This window comes from Spinacia oleracea, chromosome 4, assembly GCF_020520425.1.
Source record: "Spinacia oleracea cultivar Varoflay chromosome 4, BTI_SOV_V1, whole genome shotgun sequence".
Lineage (NCBI taxonomy): Eukaryota > Viridiplantae > Streptophyta > Magnoliopsida > Caryophyllales > Amaranthaceae > Spinacia > Spinacia oleracea.
In genome coordinates this window covers 58,109,532-58,130,358 of record NC_079490.1, presented here as the reverse complement: position 1 = coordinate 58,130,358, position 20,827 = coordinate 58,109,532, and the positions used below count along the sequence as shown (strand labels likewise).

Below are 20,827 nucleotides of genomic sequence, written 5' to 3'. Positions count from 1 at the left end.
GAAGAAATCTTCCAATTGAAGGATGCAATCGAAGTAAATTATTTCCATTAAATTGTGAACTTTGAAATTCTTGTCGGATTCTCCTCTCCTTCGAGACCTGAAATTCCTCGATCTTTTTTCTATTATATGTAGGCGAGTTTCTCTCATATCCACATTTTGCATTCGCTGTGCTGCACTTCTCCGACGACCTCCGGTTCGGAAATTTCTACAATAACAAAAATTCCTAATTTAATCTCTTAGAATTGAACCATTTGCTATGGATTAGCTTGATAATAGACAAACAACTGTAGGGTAATGACCCAAAATAAAGACAAGGGAGGAGGAAGATTGATTAGCGAAGAACAAGGATATGACATTACTAATTTACTATATTAATACTAACCAAGTGACTAATCACCAATTAGAATCCGCTAATCTTTTTAGAGGAATGACACTCTCTCAAACTACAAATTTTAGTTACTTCCCATAATGTTCAACGTAATGCAACATCTCTCTAATATTATCTGTAAATAAAGCTATACTTCCAACAAACTAACTAACATCTTCAAGCTATTATAGTACTCCCTCCGTCCCTTAATACTCGCACCATTTTTTTTTCGGGTCGTCCTTAATACTTACACCGCTTCTATAAATGGAAATTTTTTACCAATATTATATTATTTCTTACACTTACTTTTCTCACTCCATACAAATAATCATTTAAAAGTTCACACCCCCACTACCCCTTACGCATTCCCACTAACAATATTAAAAAAAATACCCCACTATCAAGTACTCCCCCCGTCCCTTAATACTAGCACCGGTTTGACCGGTGCGGAGTTTAAGGCATTTAAATTTACTTATTAATTTAATGGGTGATAGTTGATAGTGGGGTATTTTTTTAATATAGTTAGTGGGAAATGTGTAAGGGGTGGGGAGTGGTGAGTGAGGGATGTGGATTTTTAAATGATTTTTTTGTAGGGAGTAGGGGTGTAGGTGGGGTAGTAGGTAAGTGTGAGAAATAATATAATATTGGTAAAGATTTTCATTTATAGAAGTGGTGCAAGTATTAAGGGACGGCCCGAAAAGGAAAGCGGTGCGAGTATTAAGGGACGAAGGGAGTAGCACCCATTAGATTAATAAAGTCATTTCAAGTGTCTTAAACTCCACAGCGGTATTAAAACTTAAACAACTCTCTCGCCGCTTTCTCTCCCTCTCTCATTTTCTAGGGTTTATTTTCTTGGTCGTTGTAGGCCGGAAGTAGTCTAATTTCTTCGGAAATTAGACTATTTCTGACCCTTTGTCTTCAATTAATTCATCTATTGTGTCCTAAATTATAAATTTTTACCATATGGGCGGAGTTCGTCCTTGTTCGTTAATCTCCCTATGGTGGAGTAAGTTTTAGTTTGTTTGGTTTGTCGTTCACTCGTAGTGGATTTATGTAGAATTGGTCCAATGGAAACATTTTATGCGGGATTGCAACATATATCAATTTTTCGAGTACATTCAGATGAATCAAGTGGAAATCATCCTCACTGCCACAAAAAATCGTTAGACCCTCTCTCCAAAAAAAGATTGCATGTTCCAGCTTATATACGAGGGACGTTCTACAGTGCAAGATCTATTCAACAACCATAGTTTCAATGAAGGAAACCTTTATTTGATTCAATTTGTCATGTAATTGTTAGATCTATATTTCTCTTGTAGATGTCGTATGACTCTTTTTTAATGAATTAATTTTCCTTTCAAAAAAAGAAAAAAAATAAAAACTCTACACCGGCCAAAGCGGTGCGAGTATTTAAGGGACGGAGTACCATCTCTTATTTATAACTCTACTTCCTAGAAAGCCCCTCTCCCGAACACCGTTTCATAGCACAAACCGTACAATCAAACAGTGAACAAGCTAGTAATAATAGAAGAATAAAAGAATAAAAGGCAGCTGACAGAACAGCTACTGTTGATGATTTCGAAGTAGATGTAGCAGTGTTTGAGTGATACAATCTTAGGCAAACTGTTGACATGTTCCAGATTAAGTTCTCCATATAAAAAATTTAACACTGATAAACTGAAAGCGGTATGTTGAAAGAAAAACATACAACGAAAACGACAATGGGACTCTTAAGGAAATGTGTTCTGTTGTTGGGGAAAATGAATTAACAAAAACTCTGCGACGTATCAATTATTAGTCAATCGCATATTATGCAAGATATGTGAATCAGATTCTACTAAGAAAGTACAAAAACGATGTGGCCTGGAATAAATATTTTAAATAAATGTTTTTCGGGAGGGATATGAAGTCAATGTGGTACCGCTGACAAGTAACACTCTCCTAACAACAATTCCGTGATGAGCTCTTCTCTAACTGAAGCTTCTGCTCCTCTCAACCTCAGCGGACATTGGGGTTTCAAATGAAAGCAACGAGTATCTAACTTTTGTCGCAGCCAAATTACTCATCAACTGCTCAACAGGAATTGCAGTCTGATTTTCGTAACATTGGTGAATAAGACATGAGTGCACAAAATATAACATTCACCTCTCTATGACAGAAGCCACTTTCTGATTAATCATGGCCTCAGCTGTACGAATTGCTCCAAGTGACCCAGTAATTGTAACTTTCCTAAAAATAAGAAATGCACAAAAACAAAGGTTCAATTGTTCAATAGAGCTCCCACAAGAGGCCAAGACAACTAAGTTTTCATGCCAGCTGGTATATTACCTGTTAGATGTACCGGACATGAAATCACCTCTGTCTGATATCTTAATTCTAGCCCCACTAGCCTGGGAACACAAAAGTCACTTAGTTGTTAGCTGATATTATATAGAGAGAAACAATTCATCGATCAATTTAGAACGATCAAACCTGACTGATTTCGAGTATGTTCCTTCCACCACGACCAACTACCACACCAATATGCTCATCAGCAACGCCAATTGTCAAAGAGTTACCTCGATCTTCCTGCATGTGGGAAAGCATCTTGGATGTCAAAAGGATGCAACTGCAGACAACACACAAACAACTTTGCCAAATTTCATAAGGCCTTAAAATTTAAAAATATGTTGCTTCTGAAATCTGAATTGGTAAGAAATATTATCGTTCAACTCAGTATTAAAAGGATAGTGGTATAATCCTGGTTCTGGAAAAATATAATCAAGCAATTCATTCCTTATTTATTCTAGAGCATGTTACACAAGAATACTAAGGGATGTGGTAATAGTGTCAGTGGAATATGATTATGGTTGGCCAAGGAGGTGAGAAAATTAGGTAATAGGTAGGTTCAGTTCTACATCTGAATGTAATGCTAGCAGATCCACATCAGACAGCTTTTTAACCCCATGTAAAAACTAAGAACATGAACTTAAGATAAGTGGCAGGTAAAGTTGTCTGGTTATATTTTGGACTTTGGATGCCATCAAGCCAGAACACAATGCAAACCAACACATCTGGAGCCTTGAAAAGTCTTTATGGAAATAGTAAAAGTAGAAGAATTATAAGAGGTTTGAGCATTCTTTAAAGCAAATCACCTAAAGACTTCAAGTTGGCTGGGGTTCAATTATTTTCTGACACAGCTGATTTAAAAGTGAATTCTGGAAAGTCGGCCTTTTATGCTTGTGGTATGAAAGCTCAAGAGATAGAAAAGGTGAAAGAAACTTCTAGTTTTAATCAAGGGGCCCTCCCGTTTAAGTACCGCGGTGTTCCCATTACTGCAAAACAGCTCCCTATTAGTGATTGGAGGATGCTAATTGACAAAATGTGCTAGGGTAGTAGGGTGAGAATTTGGAGCTCTAGGAATTTGTCTTTTGCAGTTAGGATCAGCTGGTGAATGCAGTCCTCATGGGCATCACTGCATACTGGACTCAATTTTTCCTTCTTCCTAGCAAGATCTTAAAAGATCAATAGCATATGCAGATCTTTTTAATGGTTTGACACTTGTGACAGTTCAAGACCAGGACAGATTGACTGGGATACTCTGTGTTGGGATGAAGCTAGTGGGTCTGGGTATCAGGAACCTGCAGCCTTGGGGAAACATGTCTGGGTTATTGAGAAAAACAGGACAATTTATGGGTCAAATGAATACACTCGGTTTACTTAAGGGTAAAGATTGGAGTGGTTATACACCTCCAGAAGCTGCTAGCTGGGTTTGGAAGCATATGTGCAAAGCTAGGGGAAATCAATAGCTAGGCGTCAGAAGTATTCCATAAAGAAGAACTATGAGCTTCGTAGTTTTCAGAACGTCCCTTGGAGGTTTTCAGTTTGGAATAGAATGTCTGGCCTAAGTTAGAGCTATTGCAGACTAAATATAGACTAAAGAGTAAAGACTGTCCGTGCTATAAATGATACAGCTTGCCCTATTTACGATGTTGATACTGATAGTCATGAGCACCTGTCTTTTGGTTGTGTCTACAGCAAGGCTTCTGTAGACCAGATTAAGCAGTGGCTAGGGATAAGAACTTCAAGAACTGATCTGTTATACCTGCTGAAATGGCTACAGAAGTACTACAAAGGCTCTAGATTCCAGAAACGGGTGCAGTATGCTTCTGTTGCTGCCTTAGTAGTACCAAATTATCGAGAGTTAGAAGTGATGCAATTTGGAATTTTAAAGTTATACATAGTGATTCTTTTGTAAAAATTGCAAAGGATACCATAAAGAGCAGGGTAGGAAGAACCATAGGCAAGAAAGTCAGCACTAACGATAGGAGCTGCTTTGGTGTTTTATAATTGTTAGTTTTACCTGTATATTTGTCTGGTCTTTAGCCTGTGTTCAGGCTACTGCTGTTTGATCTTGGAGTAGTACTCTAGATCAACAATGTGATTGGTTTTTTGATGTGAATATAATAATTAAAAAAATATTGTACACAAAAGATACACCATTGGGAATGAAATGAACCTTGTTACTCGGATATCTTGCTGCGACACCGTTCGGTCCATAGTTTGCGTTGTACCCTGCTGTTCCAACTGGAGGATGCACATATGCATATGGCACACGGTGAAAACCAGCAAACAATACACCTAACAATTCAAATTAGAATAATTCACTAGGATTCAATATACCTATAATACAAGCTAATCATCAAACAGGAAGATAGGAATTACATCACCTGGGCGGGGGAGGGGCAAAGGAAACAGAAGGAACCAACTAAAGCAACGCGGTCATAAAAGAATAGCGAACTTAAAAAAATATACGGGAAGAACAGAGCAGAGCACCATTTCCTTGGTGTGATGAGGGGGGAGAAGGAGCCGAAATTTTTAAAATTTTGTAAAATTTAGCTCCATAAAAGATTGAATGTTTATCTCAGTTGTCCTGAGAAACAGAGGTCTGTGATGTTGTGAGTTGAGACATCATATTCAATTGATGTCTTGAATCCAAACCTGACAAACAGGCTGATTGGATAAGCTTCACGACAAGCTAAGCTAGATTAAAGAAACATATCAAGAATATTGGGTTCAGAACGTACTCTAACTCTGTTGCTAAAGGTTATACTATGTTCTTTTACTCGAATTTGTGTATTTTGATCCAGTCAATTTCAGTTCAACGTATAAATCAAGTTGCCTTGTGTTGGGTTTGGGTACAGTTCAAGTTAATTTTTACTGATGACTTGATGGAATACTGATTAGCTTACCAGAACAGATTTTGGAGATAATGACCCGACAGAGAAGGAAATAAATCTATAACCATTACTAGAGTAATAACCGCTGATATCATACTTGGGCACGTGTCATTTCCTCCGTCAATTTTTTCCCGCCTAAACTCACATATCTTTACTATTTTTTTTTTTTTTATGTTCTATGAACTATTGAGTATTTGGCCCTGACTGCACAATATTCACTACGGAGTAAAACATAGTTGTCTATTCCCTCTTTCTTTTGGGAATTGAAGTGACCGCTCATTCCCCTTCTCCCTCTCCAATTCTCCATGCCCTCTGATTCTTTTCGCCTTCCTTTTCCTCAAATATCTAATAAAAATTCAAGCTAACATATCTTATGTGGATCATATCTTACTCATCAAACTTTTCTTATTTTTTTAATTAAACCTTTTACAAATTATTTTTCAAAATTCAAGCACAGTATCCAATTTAGGGAATGAATTGAGATTCTTTTTTTCATCTCGATAGATCGAGGCACAATCTCGCTGCGTAGGAGGCTACAGTTCCAACAATCTTATTTTGGATTCTTTTTCCCTTTGTTGGTTTTCGCTAAATTTGGTTTTAACTTCAAGTAGTAGTAGTAGGAGTAGTTGTAGTAGTAGTAGTAGTTGTTGTTGTTTTGAATCGCGGCCGTTCACGTTCCATAATTGTAGTTTCATTGCCGCGGCTGTCGTGGATCCTTGAAGGTCAGTTGTTTCTTGACTACAATTTTTCTAGGAAAATACTGGGTTTTGTGAGAAAATTTCCTCTCTTTTTTCTAATTAGAATGTACTCCCTCCATATTTTATTAAAGGATCCATTTTCCATAAACGGCCGTATTTTATTAAAGGATACACTTTCCTTTTTTGGCATGTCATGGTCCTCACTTCCAATTATATATTAATATTTTTCTCCTTCTTGTGGTTCCACACTTACTCATATCATCTTTTTACTACAATAAATAATTCACCCACTATCACACTTTCATCTTAATTTAATAAATTCATCTCACTCTCCTAAAACTACGTACCAGTCAAAGTGTATCCTTTAATAAAATACGGAGGGAGTATTATGTTCTGAAATACAGAGAAGACGTTTCATTCCTATAAAAATAATGAGTTTTGTTTTAACTTTTACTTAATTTCAATTTATACTTCTGTTTTTTAGTTTTTCTTAGGATTTATTTATTGATTTCTATCACAAATTCTCATTTTGTTAAATTTTCTCTTTTAATTTTTTGTTTTCTGAGGAGGATTTGGAGTTGCTGGACATTAAAAATCTTGATAAGAATAGTGGGGAGTTATAACGTTGACAACAATAAAGAGACATCAGTAGCCTTTCCACTTTTGTGATTTGGGGCTCGGACGATTTGCTACTTTCACTTTGCCACTAAATGTTGTGACTAGATTATTTTGGCTATTTTCCGACCCCAAATCATTTTGGGACTAAGGCTTTGTTGTTGTTGTTGTTGTTGTTGTATTATTTTGGCTATTTTCTAATGCCTTAGTACAAATTTGGTTAATGTGAGGATGCAATTTAACTCAGTCAAAATTATAATTTTGAAGTTAATTATCCCGACGAAACAAGATAAACATTGTGTCTTACGGTCTAATCATAATGAACTAATGATAACGATTTAAGGAACACCATTGACTATACCTATGAACCTTGAACTAAGTTAACTAACCTTCTAAAGTCAGGTTACACAAGAGTTTGAGTTCATATGCCTATACTGTGATTAGCATATTGTGCATTATGGGTATCAAATTGTTTTCACAGTATGTCATACTCTGGTATCGGTAAACAGTCATAGGCTGTGCTATGCATTATCATATTATCATACTCTGGTAGTCTAGTGTGAAATTGAGATCAATCTTCATTATGTTAAACTCTTAAATAGGTTCGACACATCTTGCAGGTTTTTGAATTGACTTGGCTAAATAAATTAATATTTTAATTTCTTTGATAATTTGTTTATATGTGTTAAATTTGAACCAGGTGCAAACAATTGTGAGATGAACTGGGCATCGTTTATGTTTTACAAAATATTATAATTGGAAGGATTTTCATGTACTCATGTACTATTAGTATTACTTTTTCAGTTAAGCAATACTTCAAAGTTCAAACCCAATGTTGCTAGCTATCATATGAGGTAGGCTTGATTACTTCGCCAACTCTCCTCCTTCCATGACTCTAAGAGGTCGAATCTCACCGAACTTTTGTGGGAGGGAATTCCATTATTCCCTTTCCCCTTCCTCCTAACATAGGCCTTCTCCTTGAAAAGATATTGCTATAATTTAGATCAAAGACTCATTTAAAGTTGTTGAGTGGACTTTGAAGGAGCGATTATACAATTTTCTTTTAATTCAAGATTTGTGCTAGTCCTTAATCCATAAAGTCTTCTTTTGGGTGCTATAAAATGAATGATAGCTAAGATCAATTTGTACCTATGATCTTTGTGGTAATACGGTCTCTACCACCACTTTAACAACACAACTTTTGTTACTCACTTGCATTTTGAGAAAAAAGCTTTGTTTCAAACTTCAGATCAAATAATGATCACATGATGTCTTAATTCAAATTTCATTTTATCATCTACATGTTCTATAAATTGCTACTATTCTTATTTAAATTATATTAGCATAGGTTAAATAAATAAAATAATTATATTAAACATTATTTGATCGAGGATTTGTAACATTCGATTAATCTAACTTCAACAAGAATATTAAGAATTAACAATGCATATAGATGATTAAATCTTCTTTACAAATCTTCACAGAGAATTTTGGTTAAAACCGTGCATCGCACAGGAACTAATCTAGTTAGTCAACAAAAAAAGGGTCATGAAAATAAAAATCTGTCCAAGGGTTAGATCAGTGGTGACCAAGAAGACGCCTTGTCTCATGAGTCATGCTCATCTTGGCATACCTTTTCACTCGACAACCTTTCCCAATCTCTCTAACAAAATCCTAAAAAGGGGGAAATAGACAACCTGTAATGGAGACTAGCCTTTTGGCTACCAATAAAAACACTCTCATAGAATATATTGATTGAAGTATTCAACAACAAACATGACAGTTTCATAGTCAAAAGCACATTTGTTAAAAGTATGTGGGTGGGTGCTGGGGGTGGGGCCGTGGGGGGGAGAGGGATACCACTAACAAGCAAAAAAGATTTAATATTTCATTCTCTTAATAAGACAGAAGGAGTAACAGACAAAACAACCACTTCTAGATGCATATCTTCACATTAGCTTGCTACATGCATACACCATACAACAACCCATAGGTGCATTACCATCCTTACTCATGTACTAGTGCAGCAAAAATGCAAAACCACCCAAACCTAGTGTCTAGAATTCATATTCATGTTCTGGGCAGAAACACCGCCTACCTTTAGTCAAATTAACAAATTGACATCTCAGACTAAACTCATCTCCTATAGATTTCCAGCCTGCAAGTTCCATGCATACCAAATGCTGCACGCCTAGTATAAGTAGTATTACTCCTCTTTTCACAAACTGCCAAAAGTCAAAGAAAGTGCTTCCTAATACTATAAGCTAACAACTTTCCAAGCAAAATTTCCAAGAAAATGTAACTACACTTTTATTTCCCTTTATATGGAGTTTGTCAATCAACAAATTTTTATTCCCTGGATGGATAAAATGAAACCTCACCATCCACCATCAAAATCTTCCTGGTAGCAGTCCAATTTTACAACCTCATCCTCTTTTGTAGCATTAAAACCCTTTGACTAAGCGATCCAAGGTCTTGGAACCCCATGCTCAGGAGAAGGTTACGGTTAGCCTTAGCTTTCCTTTCAAACATCAATTAGATTACTAATTTGTTCTTACATATCAAACACTATTCTATTCTGGTTTGAAGAGACAGTTTGACCAGGATAGAAAAGCTTGATTTATATGCACAACATAATAAGCTGATCCTTAAATATTTTAAAAATAAGAAGTGTGAAAGTAGGTTATTTCAGAAGGTCACTTCAGTCTAAATAATGGGAGGGACTAATCAGGTAACACAGTTATACTTATACCTGGGTATGAAAGAGGAGCATTCATGGACTGCAAGTAAAGAGAATCTTCTGATAGCTTGGACAAAATAAGATCAATAGCTCGCATCTGTTCCTCAAAAGAACCTGTCAGCGTGACAACTCTATCAGTCAACCCAATATAGTTATTGTCTTGGGGGGATATCTTTATGCCAGCTTGAGAGTCTTCAATAAATGACCTGTTTACAGTTAAGTACTGGCTCAGAAACCAAACCATGGAAAGCAATGTGCAAACAAACACACGCACACACACACACATGCACACAAACACATAACCGCACAAACACATGCGCTCAGCTTCTCTATTAATCTCCAGACAATATTTTTCTAATAGCATTTGTAATGATTAATGGTAAATATTCACATAAGTGAACCCTTAAACTAAAGGGGAGGCCTTTCTTATTTTTCTCCTCTCCCATTGTAACTTAATTAATGAATGACGATTGTTAGGCCAAGACTTACCAAATCCAAATAACTTGTCCACCTTCCCTAAAACCCATTCTCTTCTATTCTACCCAAACAAGAATATGTTAGTATGGTTAAGGTATCTACCTGGAGATGAATGTGGGACATTCTGAAACATATTCCACATCCTAAAAGGAATTCTTCATGTAGCGTTCATATTATAAAAGAATATATAAAATTGAAGTTGGCCATTGTCTTGTTAAAAGTATTAACTCCAACCCATTTGAAAGCAAATAATCATAACTTACTCTTCTCTTCCCCTATGCTTTTAGATTTTTCCCTATATGTCATTCAAAATAATTGAGGTGCCCTGCTAACAATGGATGTGTCAGAAAATGATTCATAGCCATGTCTAAGAGTCAAATCAGACATCCAACAAGAGTACATAAAATATACGAAGAGTCCAAATAAAATAGCTACCCTTTTCAATTTCTTTCTGTAGGATTTTTAAATTTAGTTTGTCAAAAGAAATAGGCAAAGGGGCAAATGAAAGAAGTAAAGATTATTAACATCAGCAACAATTTAGTAAGTAAAAGAATACGAGGGAAAAATGAAAAAGCAAAAGTTTGTGGGTTAGCTTCCTTAAAAACTGTCTTAATTCGCCTCAACGAGCACACGACACTCAATTACATTTTATTGCACTACAAAACCAGACTTTCTTTCTTCCTTCTTGTTTTGCACATGTGCATATTCGTACCTTTATTATGCCGTAACTAGTTTATTAATAACCAAATATCAAGTATTTTCATCTTTAGCTCTCCTTTGTCAGTTTTATCACTTTTATTTATCAAGTATGGTTATTGTTCACATTGTTTATTATGAAGCCACCAACCCCGTTGAGACCCCCCCCCCCCCCAATTATAACTTCTAAGTATCTAAACACATCGCCTTTCAATAATACACTAGAGTCCAGCAATATTACTACTATTACCAGAAATTTTGGATTTCCTTATCACCTAATCAACCTAAACTGTGCACAACTTTGTACTCCCTCCGTCCTCTTTTGATTGTCTTGTTTGAATCTTGAGAGATTCCAATGCAAATGAAATTTAATATTTTAACAATGAATATATGAAAAAACATAAGTATGTGGGATCTTGTTAGATTCGTCTCGATTTTTAGTTTAAAAATAGCAAAAAATTTATACCTTTTTGTAATATGTACCTAGATATTGTTATTACAATATTGCATTGGAAACTGTGAAAAAAGAAAACAGGACAAACCAAAAAGAACGAAGGGAGTAATTAGCCATTATCCATGTAGAAGTGCAAAGATATCAACGTTACTATTTGCAATTAAACAGAATAATTATTAATGCAACTGGAGAAACTTCCAAGATCAAGAAAATCCAGAACGGCGTACTTTATCGTGGCTCCACTCTTGCCAATAATGGCACCACAACAGTTGTTTGGGACTACAAGCCTAACTTTTGATATTTGGTCAGCATCATCACCATCTTCAGATTGAATCTGATCAATAGAAAACTTCTAAGATTCATCCAGTTTATTGTTAAATTCCTAAACTTGCTAGACCAACTTTACCTCACTAAGCAGTTTGTTGAGGATAAGGTCCATAGCCTTCAGTACATCATCTATCTTCCCAGATATCATAATTATTCTGTCAGCTGTCCCTGGAAAGTATTCCTGATTGCGTGACAACTGAATTCGAGCCCCAGAGTCTTTCTGAAAATCAGTGATCGTTGACCCACCTTTCCCAATAACTGAACCAGCAGCAGCATTTGAAACAAGGAACTTAAGGTAGGTAGGCTTCTCCATGAATTCTGAGAAAAGAAGACACGGATTACTGTGCATGCATAAAAATATATACCACTCCTAGGAAGACACCTCAAAAAGTTATAATAAAAACAACTCAATGTACAAGTACCAGCGTTCAACACATTATTAGCAGCGACATGCAGCATCCCAATTATAACAAAATTTTCACTTGTTGAACTTTTTGAAGGACTAACTGTCTTTTGCGTACTCATGGTTTCAAAACATAATTTCACAACATTGATTTTAGTTGTTTTGTCTAAATGATCATGATGACATGGATTAATAACCGAAAGATGAATGCAGCAAACTAAAACCTACCAAAAAAGAAGAGCTATTTGGGCAGCGAGTCAGATTTTGGAATTTCAGTTAACGAAACTACAACAAATCATAAATCAAAGAACTGCATCATTATTTGCATATCATGTTGAGCTGGCTAATACAGAAAGCAAATTTTTGATAGATTCTATTCTTGAATTTTGTCAAACTTTTTTCTTGATCAACAAGGTGCTAGCCTTAAAAAGAATATCGTAGCATTCAATAAATTTACCTTTTAAAGAGCTACTAGTCTAAAACACGTCAACTTACGAACCAAAATTATCTTTATTTGTATTAGATAACTTTCATACAATACTTCCTTCGTTTCACAACAGATGCATCATATTGACTTTCTTCACGATTTATGTAAAATCCGTTTCCTTTTTTTTACTTGCACCATTTGATGTTTCACGCTCAGAGTTACCAGGTTCGTGGTTCGCTTCGGTACGGGGTACGAGTTCGGGTTCGCGGGTAGCTGATTTTAGGTTCACGAGAAGGGTATGGATTTTATTTTATTTTGGTAATCCAAATTAACGCCTAAACTCTAGCTACCACATCAATTAAAGATCAAAGTCATGGGTCCCCTCAAAGTGTCCCCTCAAAGTCGATGCAAAAAAATAAAACTTATTGACTCATGTCTACATTTAAAGTACAAGAAAAAACAAAAAGTAATAGAATAATGGGTCTACATTTAATAAAATAGTGACTCATGTACAAACAAAAAGTACAAGAATAAAACAAAAAGTACAAAATAAGTAAAAAGAAATAAAACAAATAAAAACCAACCACCATCTTCATTCTTCAGCTGTTCAACCTCGACCTCATCCATGGCTATTATTTTCAGCAAGACAAAAGAACAACAAAAACAACAATTGACGGTAGGAATCAACACATATGTACTTCTCAAACAAAAGCCCCAACATATTTTATCTTCTATCGCCTTCCCGGACTTCCAATCGTTAAAACTAGGGTTTTGATTTGGTTCGTGAAAAATCGTGAATTGGATCGCCGGAGAACCGTGAATCGGTACAGGCGAACCGGTTCGCGGGGGTTAGGGGCGAACCAGGTAACACTGTTCACGCTTGTCGATGCAAATCTTTAGCCATTAATATCTCTAATTATACAACAGCTAATATTATAAAAAGTTGATATTTTAAAAATATATATCGAGAAGTATCTAACAAGATCCAACATTACTATATAATTCATTTTGTATAAATCACAAAAAAATGATAAATAGTGTAAAACTAGTATAGTACATTAGTACCTGTGCGATGCATGGTTTACAACCTAAATATAAATTTATATAGAATATGGTAGACAGTTATCATCAAAATAGAGTTTATAGATATTCCATATTAATTTTTATGGTGGATTAATTTTTTATTTTTCATTCGATGTCTTACTTATTAAAACAATTATAAAAAAAAAAAGGTACATAGATAAAATTATTTTCTTTCTCATTCAGCACTTGTGTCAAATATAAAGTTATCTCGTGCATCCTTCACTTCGATAGTAATACCCACTTAATACTTGCACAATCGTCTTATCAACCTTATTACCCGATCAATTACCACCTACCTACACCAATTACTTTATTCAGTTATAGATGACCGAGGCGGGGTGGGCCTATCTTCATCCCCTCCATCTACGACAGGAACGATAACTACCCCTCCCAATCCCCGTCTCGAGATGTACAAAATAAAATGCATCCCCTCTTCATCACCCTATTTCGTGTATCCACACTCGTCTTAAACCCACCTCTAGACTAAATATCTTTTTTGGTAAGAGAGTTTTGAATTTTAAAACTCTATTCTAAAGTCTTTGACAATTCCTTTGTCTGATTAGAGTAATTGAGTAATTAAACAAAACATTATAATATGTAAGTTAGAAGTTACTCCGTATTTTTTTAATATAAATAATAAATTAGATGAAAGATTAGCGACGCGAACTAATCCAATCTAGTTAAAATCCATCATCGCCCCGTCACCCACGACAAATACTTTTTTAAAATCAATCACCCACCAAACTTTCCTCCGTCCCCGCGTACCTAGGGCGGATGCACGGGGATCTCCCAAAAAAACCCTCCCCACTAACAATATGACATCTCTATATTCGATAAATATTTCACTTTTCCTTTCAACTAACTTTTTAATATATTGACATAAATTTGTTACGAAGTATGTAGTATTAAAATTGATTGTGGTAGCTATAATATTGATAAAAATATTTAAAAGTTATATAAATAATTAGGATGGGTGAGTATTCTCAAATCTAATCAATTCATATTCGTCCCATCACCAAGGTGGGTACATGTTATCCTTATACCCGTCCACCACCAACAAATCTCTATTTGTTAGTCAATATTAGTCAATCATCTATGTTTATCTTAGTGGTCAACCCAATCTAAAATCCAAACTCTCCCATCCTCAAGTGTGATGCACCATTTACATATATAAATGTATTTTTCCTTAGAATGAAATCTTTTATTTACGGAAAATATAATCAAATATTTTTATGTGGTTGAAGTTAACAAAATAGTTATAGAATCAAATATTTTATTATATATATATATATAGTTAGTGTAAAAATCAAAGAGTTGCATCTAAAAATTTGAGGAATTACATAATTGAGAACTTATGTGAGAGTATATAGATTCTACACGGGTTTTGTTCATGTTTAAGGAAGTTACATAATTTTTTTTAACATAGTAAAATATTACCCTATATCAATGACTTAGCGAATTTAGTTGCTAATATACTACGTATAAAATAGTTCAATCAATGCCAGTTATAATTATCAAATTTAATTGTAAAAATATTCTAGAGTAATATAGTAATTTTTTTTATACACTCTTATTCATATTTGATTTTTTAAAAATTTATTTATATTCAGTAGACTACTCTTAAATTTTTTGTAAAAATCCTACTACGTACTTCATATAATGGGTTAATTTTTTATAAAATGATAATCTTATAGTGGTTATATTTTTTTTACCAAAATATAGAAAGATAATTTACAAAATATTCCCCATGTGTAAAATGAATTTTTTTCTTTTTGAGGAAAACAAAATCAAATATGTTTATCACGTGAAAGTTAACAAAATAATTATAGATCAAATATTTTATTTTTTATAAATGTTTTATATGAATAAGACAGAAGAATCAGAGAGCGATATATGTCAGCTCGACATTGATTTCATCTCGTTTAGTACAATATATATAGATATCGGATATAGATAGTAGGTCCAATACTGTATATATAGAATAAAATACAATAAAAAATAGACATGTACTCTGTAAAATGTAAAGATATCCATGTTATATATAAATAAAATCAATAGTATATTTAGTTAATTAATCCGTATATGCATAGTTTTCTTTCTTTAGAAAATCTAATATTATGTAGTCCATAATAGATCTTTATTTAATAGAGATTGCGTTATCATACCTCTTATACCAAACATTAGGTAATGGAAATAGTTAAGTGTTATTCATTTCCATCCTTTGGAAACACTATACCAAACATGCTCTAACTTTGTTTGAAAATAGAAAATATATAGGGGTAATGGAAATAATCCTCTCCATATGGAAAACAAAATCAGAGACGGTCCTCAAGGATGTGTACCTAATAATAAATGGACAGAATCCTTAAGGTTGTGAAGATAATGGAATTATTAATGGTTAATAACATTAATGATTTTTCTTCATGGTTCCCGTAATCATTTCAATTTTTATGAAAATAAAAACAAATTTTCTGAAACCATAAAAACTTTTTAGTCACCAAATTAAACGTGATTAGTTCACTTATATACTACGTGTAACAATAGGTATATATAGGTATATACTTCGTAGCTTTTGAGACCTTATAAGCAAAATATCAAAATTACAAATTAAGCTAATGTAATCCTATTTGTACTAATAATTTTTCGTTATTGCTTTTAGTTTTCATATGGCAGTAAATCAGTAATAATTAATCCTCATATGCCGACTTTCTTTTTATTTAGAAAATCTAATATTATGTTGTCCATAATAGATTTTTATTTAATAGAGAAACTTAGAAAAAAAATTATTTATTTATATTAAAAGAGAGGAAATCAATGTGAGTGACATTTGTCATCACCAAATTGATTTCCTCTCTTTTAGTATAATATATAGATTGCAAATGGTACAAGTAAAAAACGGAGGAAGTACTAACTTTAATTATCAATATCTTTAATTATATATTAATAAAAATTGTATAAATCAGATATTTCGAAAATAAATATTTAGATTAACTCAATCATAATTAAAATTCAAAATTTGTCTTTATATGTTAAGAATAAATGTGGTCAAACTTCTACCTTTAATTAATTGGTAACAATCACACTTTTAAAGGTTGTCTTCTTAAATTGGTCCTTAGCCTTTGGTAGCCGCCTAATCGGTATAACAAGTCTAACATGACATGTGTTTGTTTCTAGTTGGCAAACAGTTTTTTTTTAATTTCCTCCTCTCTTTCCTCCGCCTGCTTTCTCTCTCCTCCCTCTCCCCAAACTAAACAAACACAACCAAAAGTTCCGGCAAGCTGCAACTATTTCCCCATCAATTCACACCTCTACCAAACTGCTACGCACCCAGGAAGGCCACCTCTGTTGTACACCTATGCAAGGAAGAAACAAGGATAGAGGAGTGGCAAGGAGCAAGTTAGTGGATGACTGAAATCAAGAAAAGAGAAGTTTGGCAGTTTGTGACAACAACAGGCTAGTAGTAGGAGGCAGTCACCAATAGTACTATGATTTTGTAAATAAAAGGGGGGAGTAGTGGGGTTAGGAAATCATCTGAAGAGTAGTGTGGAAAATTGGGAGCTCATTTGTATTAGAGGCTTAGTTTTAAAAAGCGTGAAGCGCACTGAAGCGCAAAAGGGCCGTGGAGCTTAAGCGCAAAGCGAAAGCGCACGCTTATCGTAGGCGAAGCGCACCCGGAAAGAAATAATAAAATTTCTTCAGAAAATATGGAGAAAATATGGAAAGAAAAGATGAAAAAAAAGAGATATCAAAACGATGACGGAAAAGATCAGAATCCGACGGGAGAAATCCGACGAGAAGGCTAAAGAAATCCGGCTAAGGGAGAAAATTGCACTAGGGTTTTCAAAAATTTCCCAAATAAATCACGTGATACTTTATAAAAGAAGATTAGAGTCACGTGACTTTATTTTTTATAAAAAAGAAGGATCTGATGTGCCCAGACTACAGGAAGCGCAAAAGCGCTAGGAAGCGCAGAAGCACCGAAGCGCTAGGAAGCGCACGCTTCCTGTATGTCGCTAGGCTTCGGCTGGCAGAAGTTGTTGTGAGCTTAGGAGCTTCTAGGGCTTTAAGCGCAAATAAGCGCGCTTTTTAAAACTAAGATTGGAGGCTTTCAAGCTTTCAGCTTTATCTTCTATCAAAACATTCATTCTTCTATTTACATTGTTATTCTCTCTTTCCTATATTATTTGTGGCTGTGAGTAGCCTGGTCTTACAAGTGTGTTGCAAGTGGTATCACAGCAGGCGAGATGGTGTTGTCAGCAGCACAAAGGTTGGACGGCATGGAAGAAAGAGTGAATTCCAAAGAAGGAAAAATGGAACAGAGATTTACCAACCTGGATGGTAAGTTGGATGGGCTGGCTCAGACTATCGGGTTGATGGTAACCCCAAGGGATTGAGGAGGAAGTTGTAGCTAGACAAGAAACAGAGACGGCGAAAAACAAGGAGGTCGTGGCCGCGGCCACCGAGAAGTTGAAGGAAGATTCATCCGTTTCAGGAAACTCAAGAGAGTCAGATGGTAGCCATGAAGAAGGAGATACAGGCAACATTGGGTGGAAAGGACCCCACCCCAACCCAAGGCCATTTTCATGGATTTCGAACAGCAAGAGAAAGCAAGACAAACTGGTTCTACCGGTGACCAATATAGAGGAGGAGGTTTCGCCGGAGGAGGGAGTAACATGCCGATGGATGGGTGTTAAGAGTAGAGCACTATTTTCAGATACATCGACTTTTGGAAAAAGAAAAGCTCGACTCGGTGGTGGTGGCTATGGAGGGTGATGCATTGTAGTGGCTCCAATGGGAAACGAATGCCGACCAACTACAACCTGAGTTCCGACCAGCCAACGCTGGGTCACTACATGAGCAGTGGCTGGCCACCGTTCAGTTCAAACAGCCTCTGTAGCTTAAGGTAGACTTCTTCCCCCACTTATAGCCAACTTCATCAATCTCTTGTTATGAATTTATGATTAATTCACTTTAAATACGGAAATTTGTTGATCAATTTCTTTTGCTATAGTTAATGTTATAGATTGTTTGTGTGATGGTCGTAAGATCAATAAACTACTTTGGCTTTCAATCAATAAGGATGCATTCATTTTTTCAAGAGTGGTGTCTCGTGCCCTCGTAGGAGGTTTCGTTTGCAGCAAAGATGGTGCATCGAAGTGGTGGGTGCCGCGGGATAAGCTCAATGGGGGTGGAGGAGTAATAAAAAATAAAACGTAAAATTACCTATGATTCAAGTTAACGATCACAAGGAAAAAAATTATGAAGGTATAATAACTTGAATTAATAAAAATATAAACCACTGTCCCAGGACTAGAGTCATTAGACACCTTAAAAGCTATGATAAAAGTATCTCAATGTACCGCTTCCAGCGTTCAACATCTTTTTAAGCAGCTCACTTATAACAATACTTCCACTTGTTGAACTTTTGAAGGCCTAACATTTGTCTTTGGCATAGTCATGGTTACAAAACTTGAACATAATTTCACAACATTGGTTTAACTTGTTTTACTAAATGATCAAAGATGACATGGACTAACGATCAAAAGATGATGCAGCAAACTAAAACCCCTGCTAGCATAAAAAGAAGAGCTTTCCAGTGAATACAACAAATAAAAACCCAAAGGGACTCTATCGTGATTTGCATATCATGTTCAGCTGGCTAATACAGAACAGACAGATTTTATTACTCAATTTCATCAAAAAAAGTCTTGATAAACAAGGTGCAACCCTTAAAAAGAATAATGTAGCACTCAATAATTTTACCTTCTTAAAAGCTATAACACATCAATTTATGAAAAAACATTGGGCTTGACCTTATCTTTTTATTTCTATTAGATAACATTCAACAATATCTTTTATTACTGCCCATGTGTTATACAGAGTATGGCAGTAATCTCTCAACTGTTTAGTTTGATAAAAGCACGGCCACAACTAATGCTAGGGAGGAATCAATGCTTTTTCAAGAGCGGTGTCTCGTAGAGTCGTGCCCTAGTGGGAGGTTTGGTTCGTAGCAAAGATGGTGGGTATGGAAGGGGTAGGATGAGCTCAATAGGGCGTGGAGGAGTAATAAGGAAAGTACAATTATCTACTATTCAAGTTGACGGTCACAAGGAACCAATTAAGGGAGGTATCCACTAAAGATGGATTAATCATTAGGTAGGACTGGGTTAGATTTTGAATCAAATTTTCCCCTCAAAAATCAATTTCATCTTACAACCAAACTTCAACTGATTCGAAATCACATAGTTTACGCACAGCTAATAAGAAAAATAATAGGAGTTACATCTTTTTTTATTAGCACCCAAGTTTCATGAAATAACTTAACAAATACTATTCATAATAACAAATTTCGAGCTACATCAATCACACAATAGCAAATTCCATATGAGATAACCCCTAGTAAATCCCAAAATAATAAAAAAATATCAAAAACACATTAGGTCGAAATTCCAAAAATTAAGATACAAAAGCAATGCAAGTAAATATAACATATTAACATACAAATCCACCAGTTACATAGTTAATACACGACTAATAAAAAGTATGAAAATCAATTTCCACGGATCTTCAAACACTGAAAAAAATAGCTAAATTAAGATAATATAATGATAAAGGCATTACAAAAAACGAACCTGAATTGGGAGATTTGGGGCTACCAGATCGCTTGGGAGAAGAAATGTAGGTTGAAGAATCGGGAGACTCCATAAAAGAGAGTATTAAGAAGGGAGAGAAAGTGTAGAATATAGTTCAAAGGAGAGAGATAGAGAGAGAGAGTTGAAGCATTCAAATGAAGAATGTGGTCTTTGCTGCAGTTGTAATTTTAATGAAAAAAAGGAAGTTGAATTTTGAAGCTAAGGGAGGAGAGAGAAGAAGTATGCACCGCGTAATTGGGGAAGGAAAGGAGGGACGAAGTAAGAGATGATGAAGCGGATTCCAGATATTTCATATGGCTTCTTTTTGGGTCATATCAGATCCACTTTGGTTCGGATCATGTTCAATATTTGGTTCCGTTCAGTTTTATTGAAATTTAAATGGGTCATCTATTTGTGAGGAACCATATTTCAATAGGGCATTTTAATACGGACTACTGTGTATAAATTACCGTTTGCTTGGCACGGGGTTTTAATAGATGAGTTGATTTTATTAAAATATCATTCAATGCTTGTAATGCGTTATTGTATTTAAAAACTCATACACAACAATACTTTGGTTACAATTTCATTTGTATGGACCCGTTCCACGCTATAATTAACGCGAACCGGGGTATCTTAGGTATTTTACAGCATTTTCACGTGATCTAAAGATCCAAAAAAACGCGTAT

At 35.0% G+C, this 20,827-nt stretch overlaps 1 protein-coding gene across 2 annotated transcripts; it reads right to left on the bottom strand.

The window, feature by feature from the left end:
* Positions 1-2,051: 2,051 nt before the first annotated feature.
* LOC110797375 (protein BTR1) lies at positions 2,052-20,426 on the bottom strand. 2 transcript variants are annotated; one of them, XM_022002489.2, is made up of 9 exons: positions 20,139-20,426; positions 11,673-11,911; positions 11,494-11,600; positions 9,652-9,845; positions 4,866-4,987; positions 2,840-2,935; positions 2,696-2,757; positions 2,513-2,596; positions 2,052-2,436 (listed from the first exon to the last, which is right to left on the bottom strand). In XM_022002489.2, the coding sequence occupies exons 1-9, from the start codon at positions 20,209-20,211 to the stop codon at positions 2,433-2,435; spliced, it is 981 nt and encodes a 326-aa protein (XP_021858181.1). In that variant the 5' UTR covers positions 20,212-20,426; the 3' UTR covers positions 2,052-2,432. The 2 variants fall into 2 exon arrangements, with proteins under 2 accessions (XP_021858181.1, XP_021858182.1); XM_022002490.2 differs by having other exon boundaries at positions 2,052-2,596; positions 4,866-4,933.
* Positions 20,427-20,827: the final 401 nt, after the last annotated feature.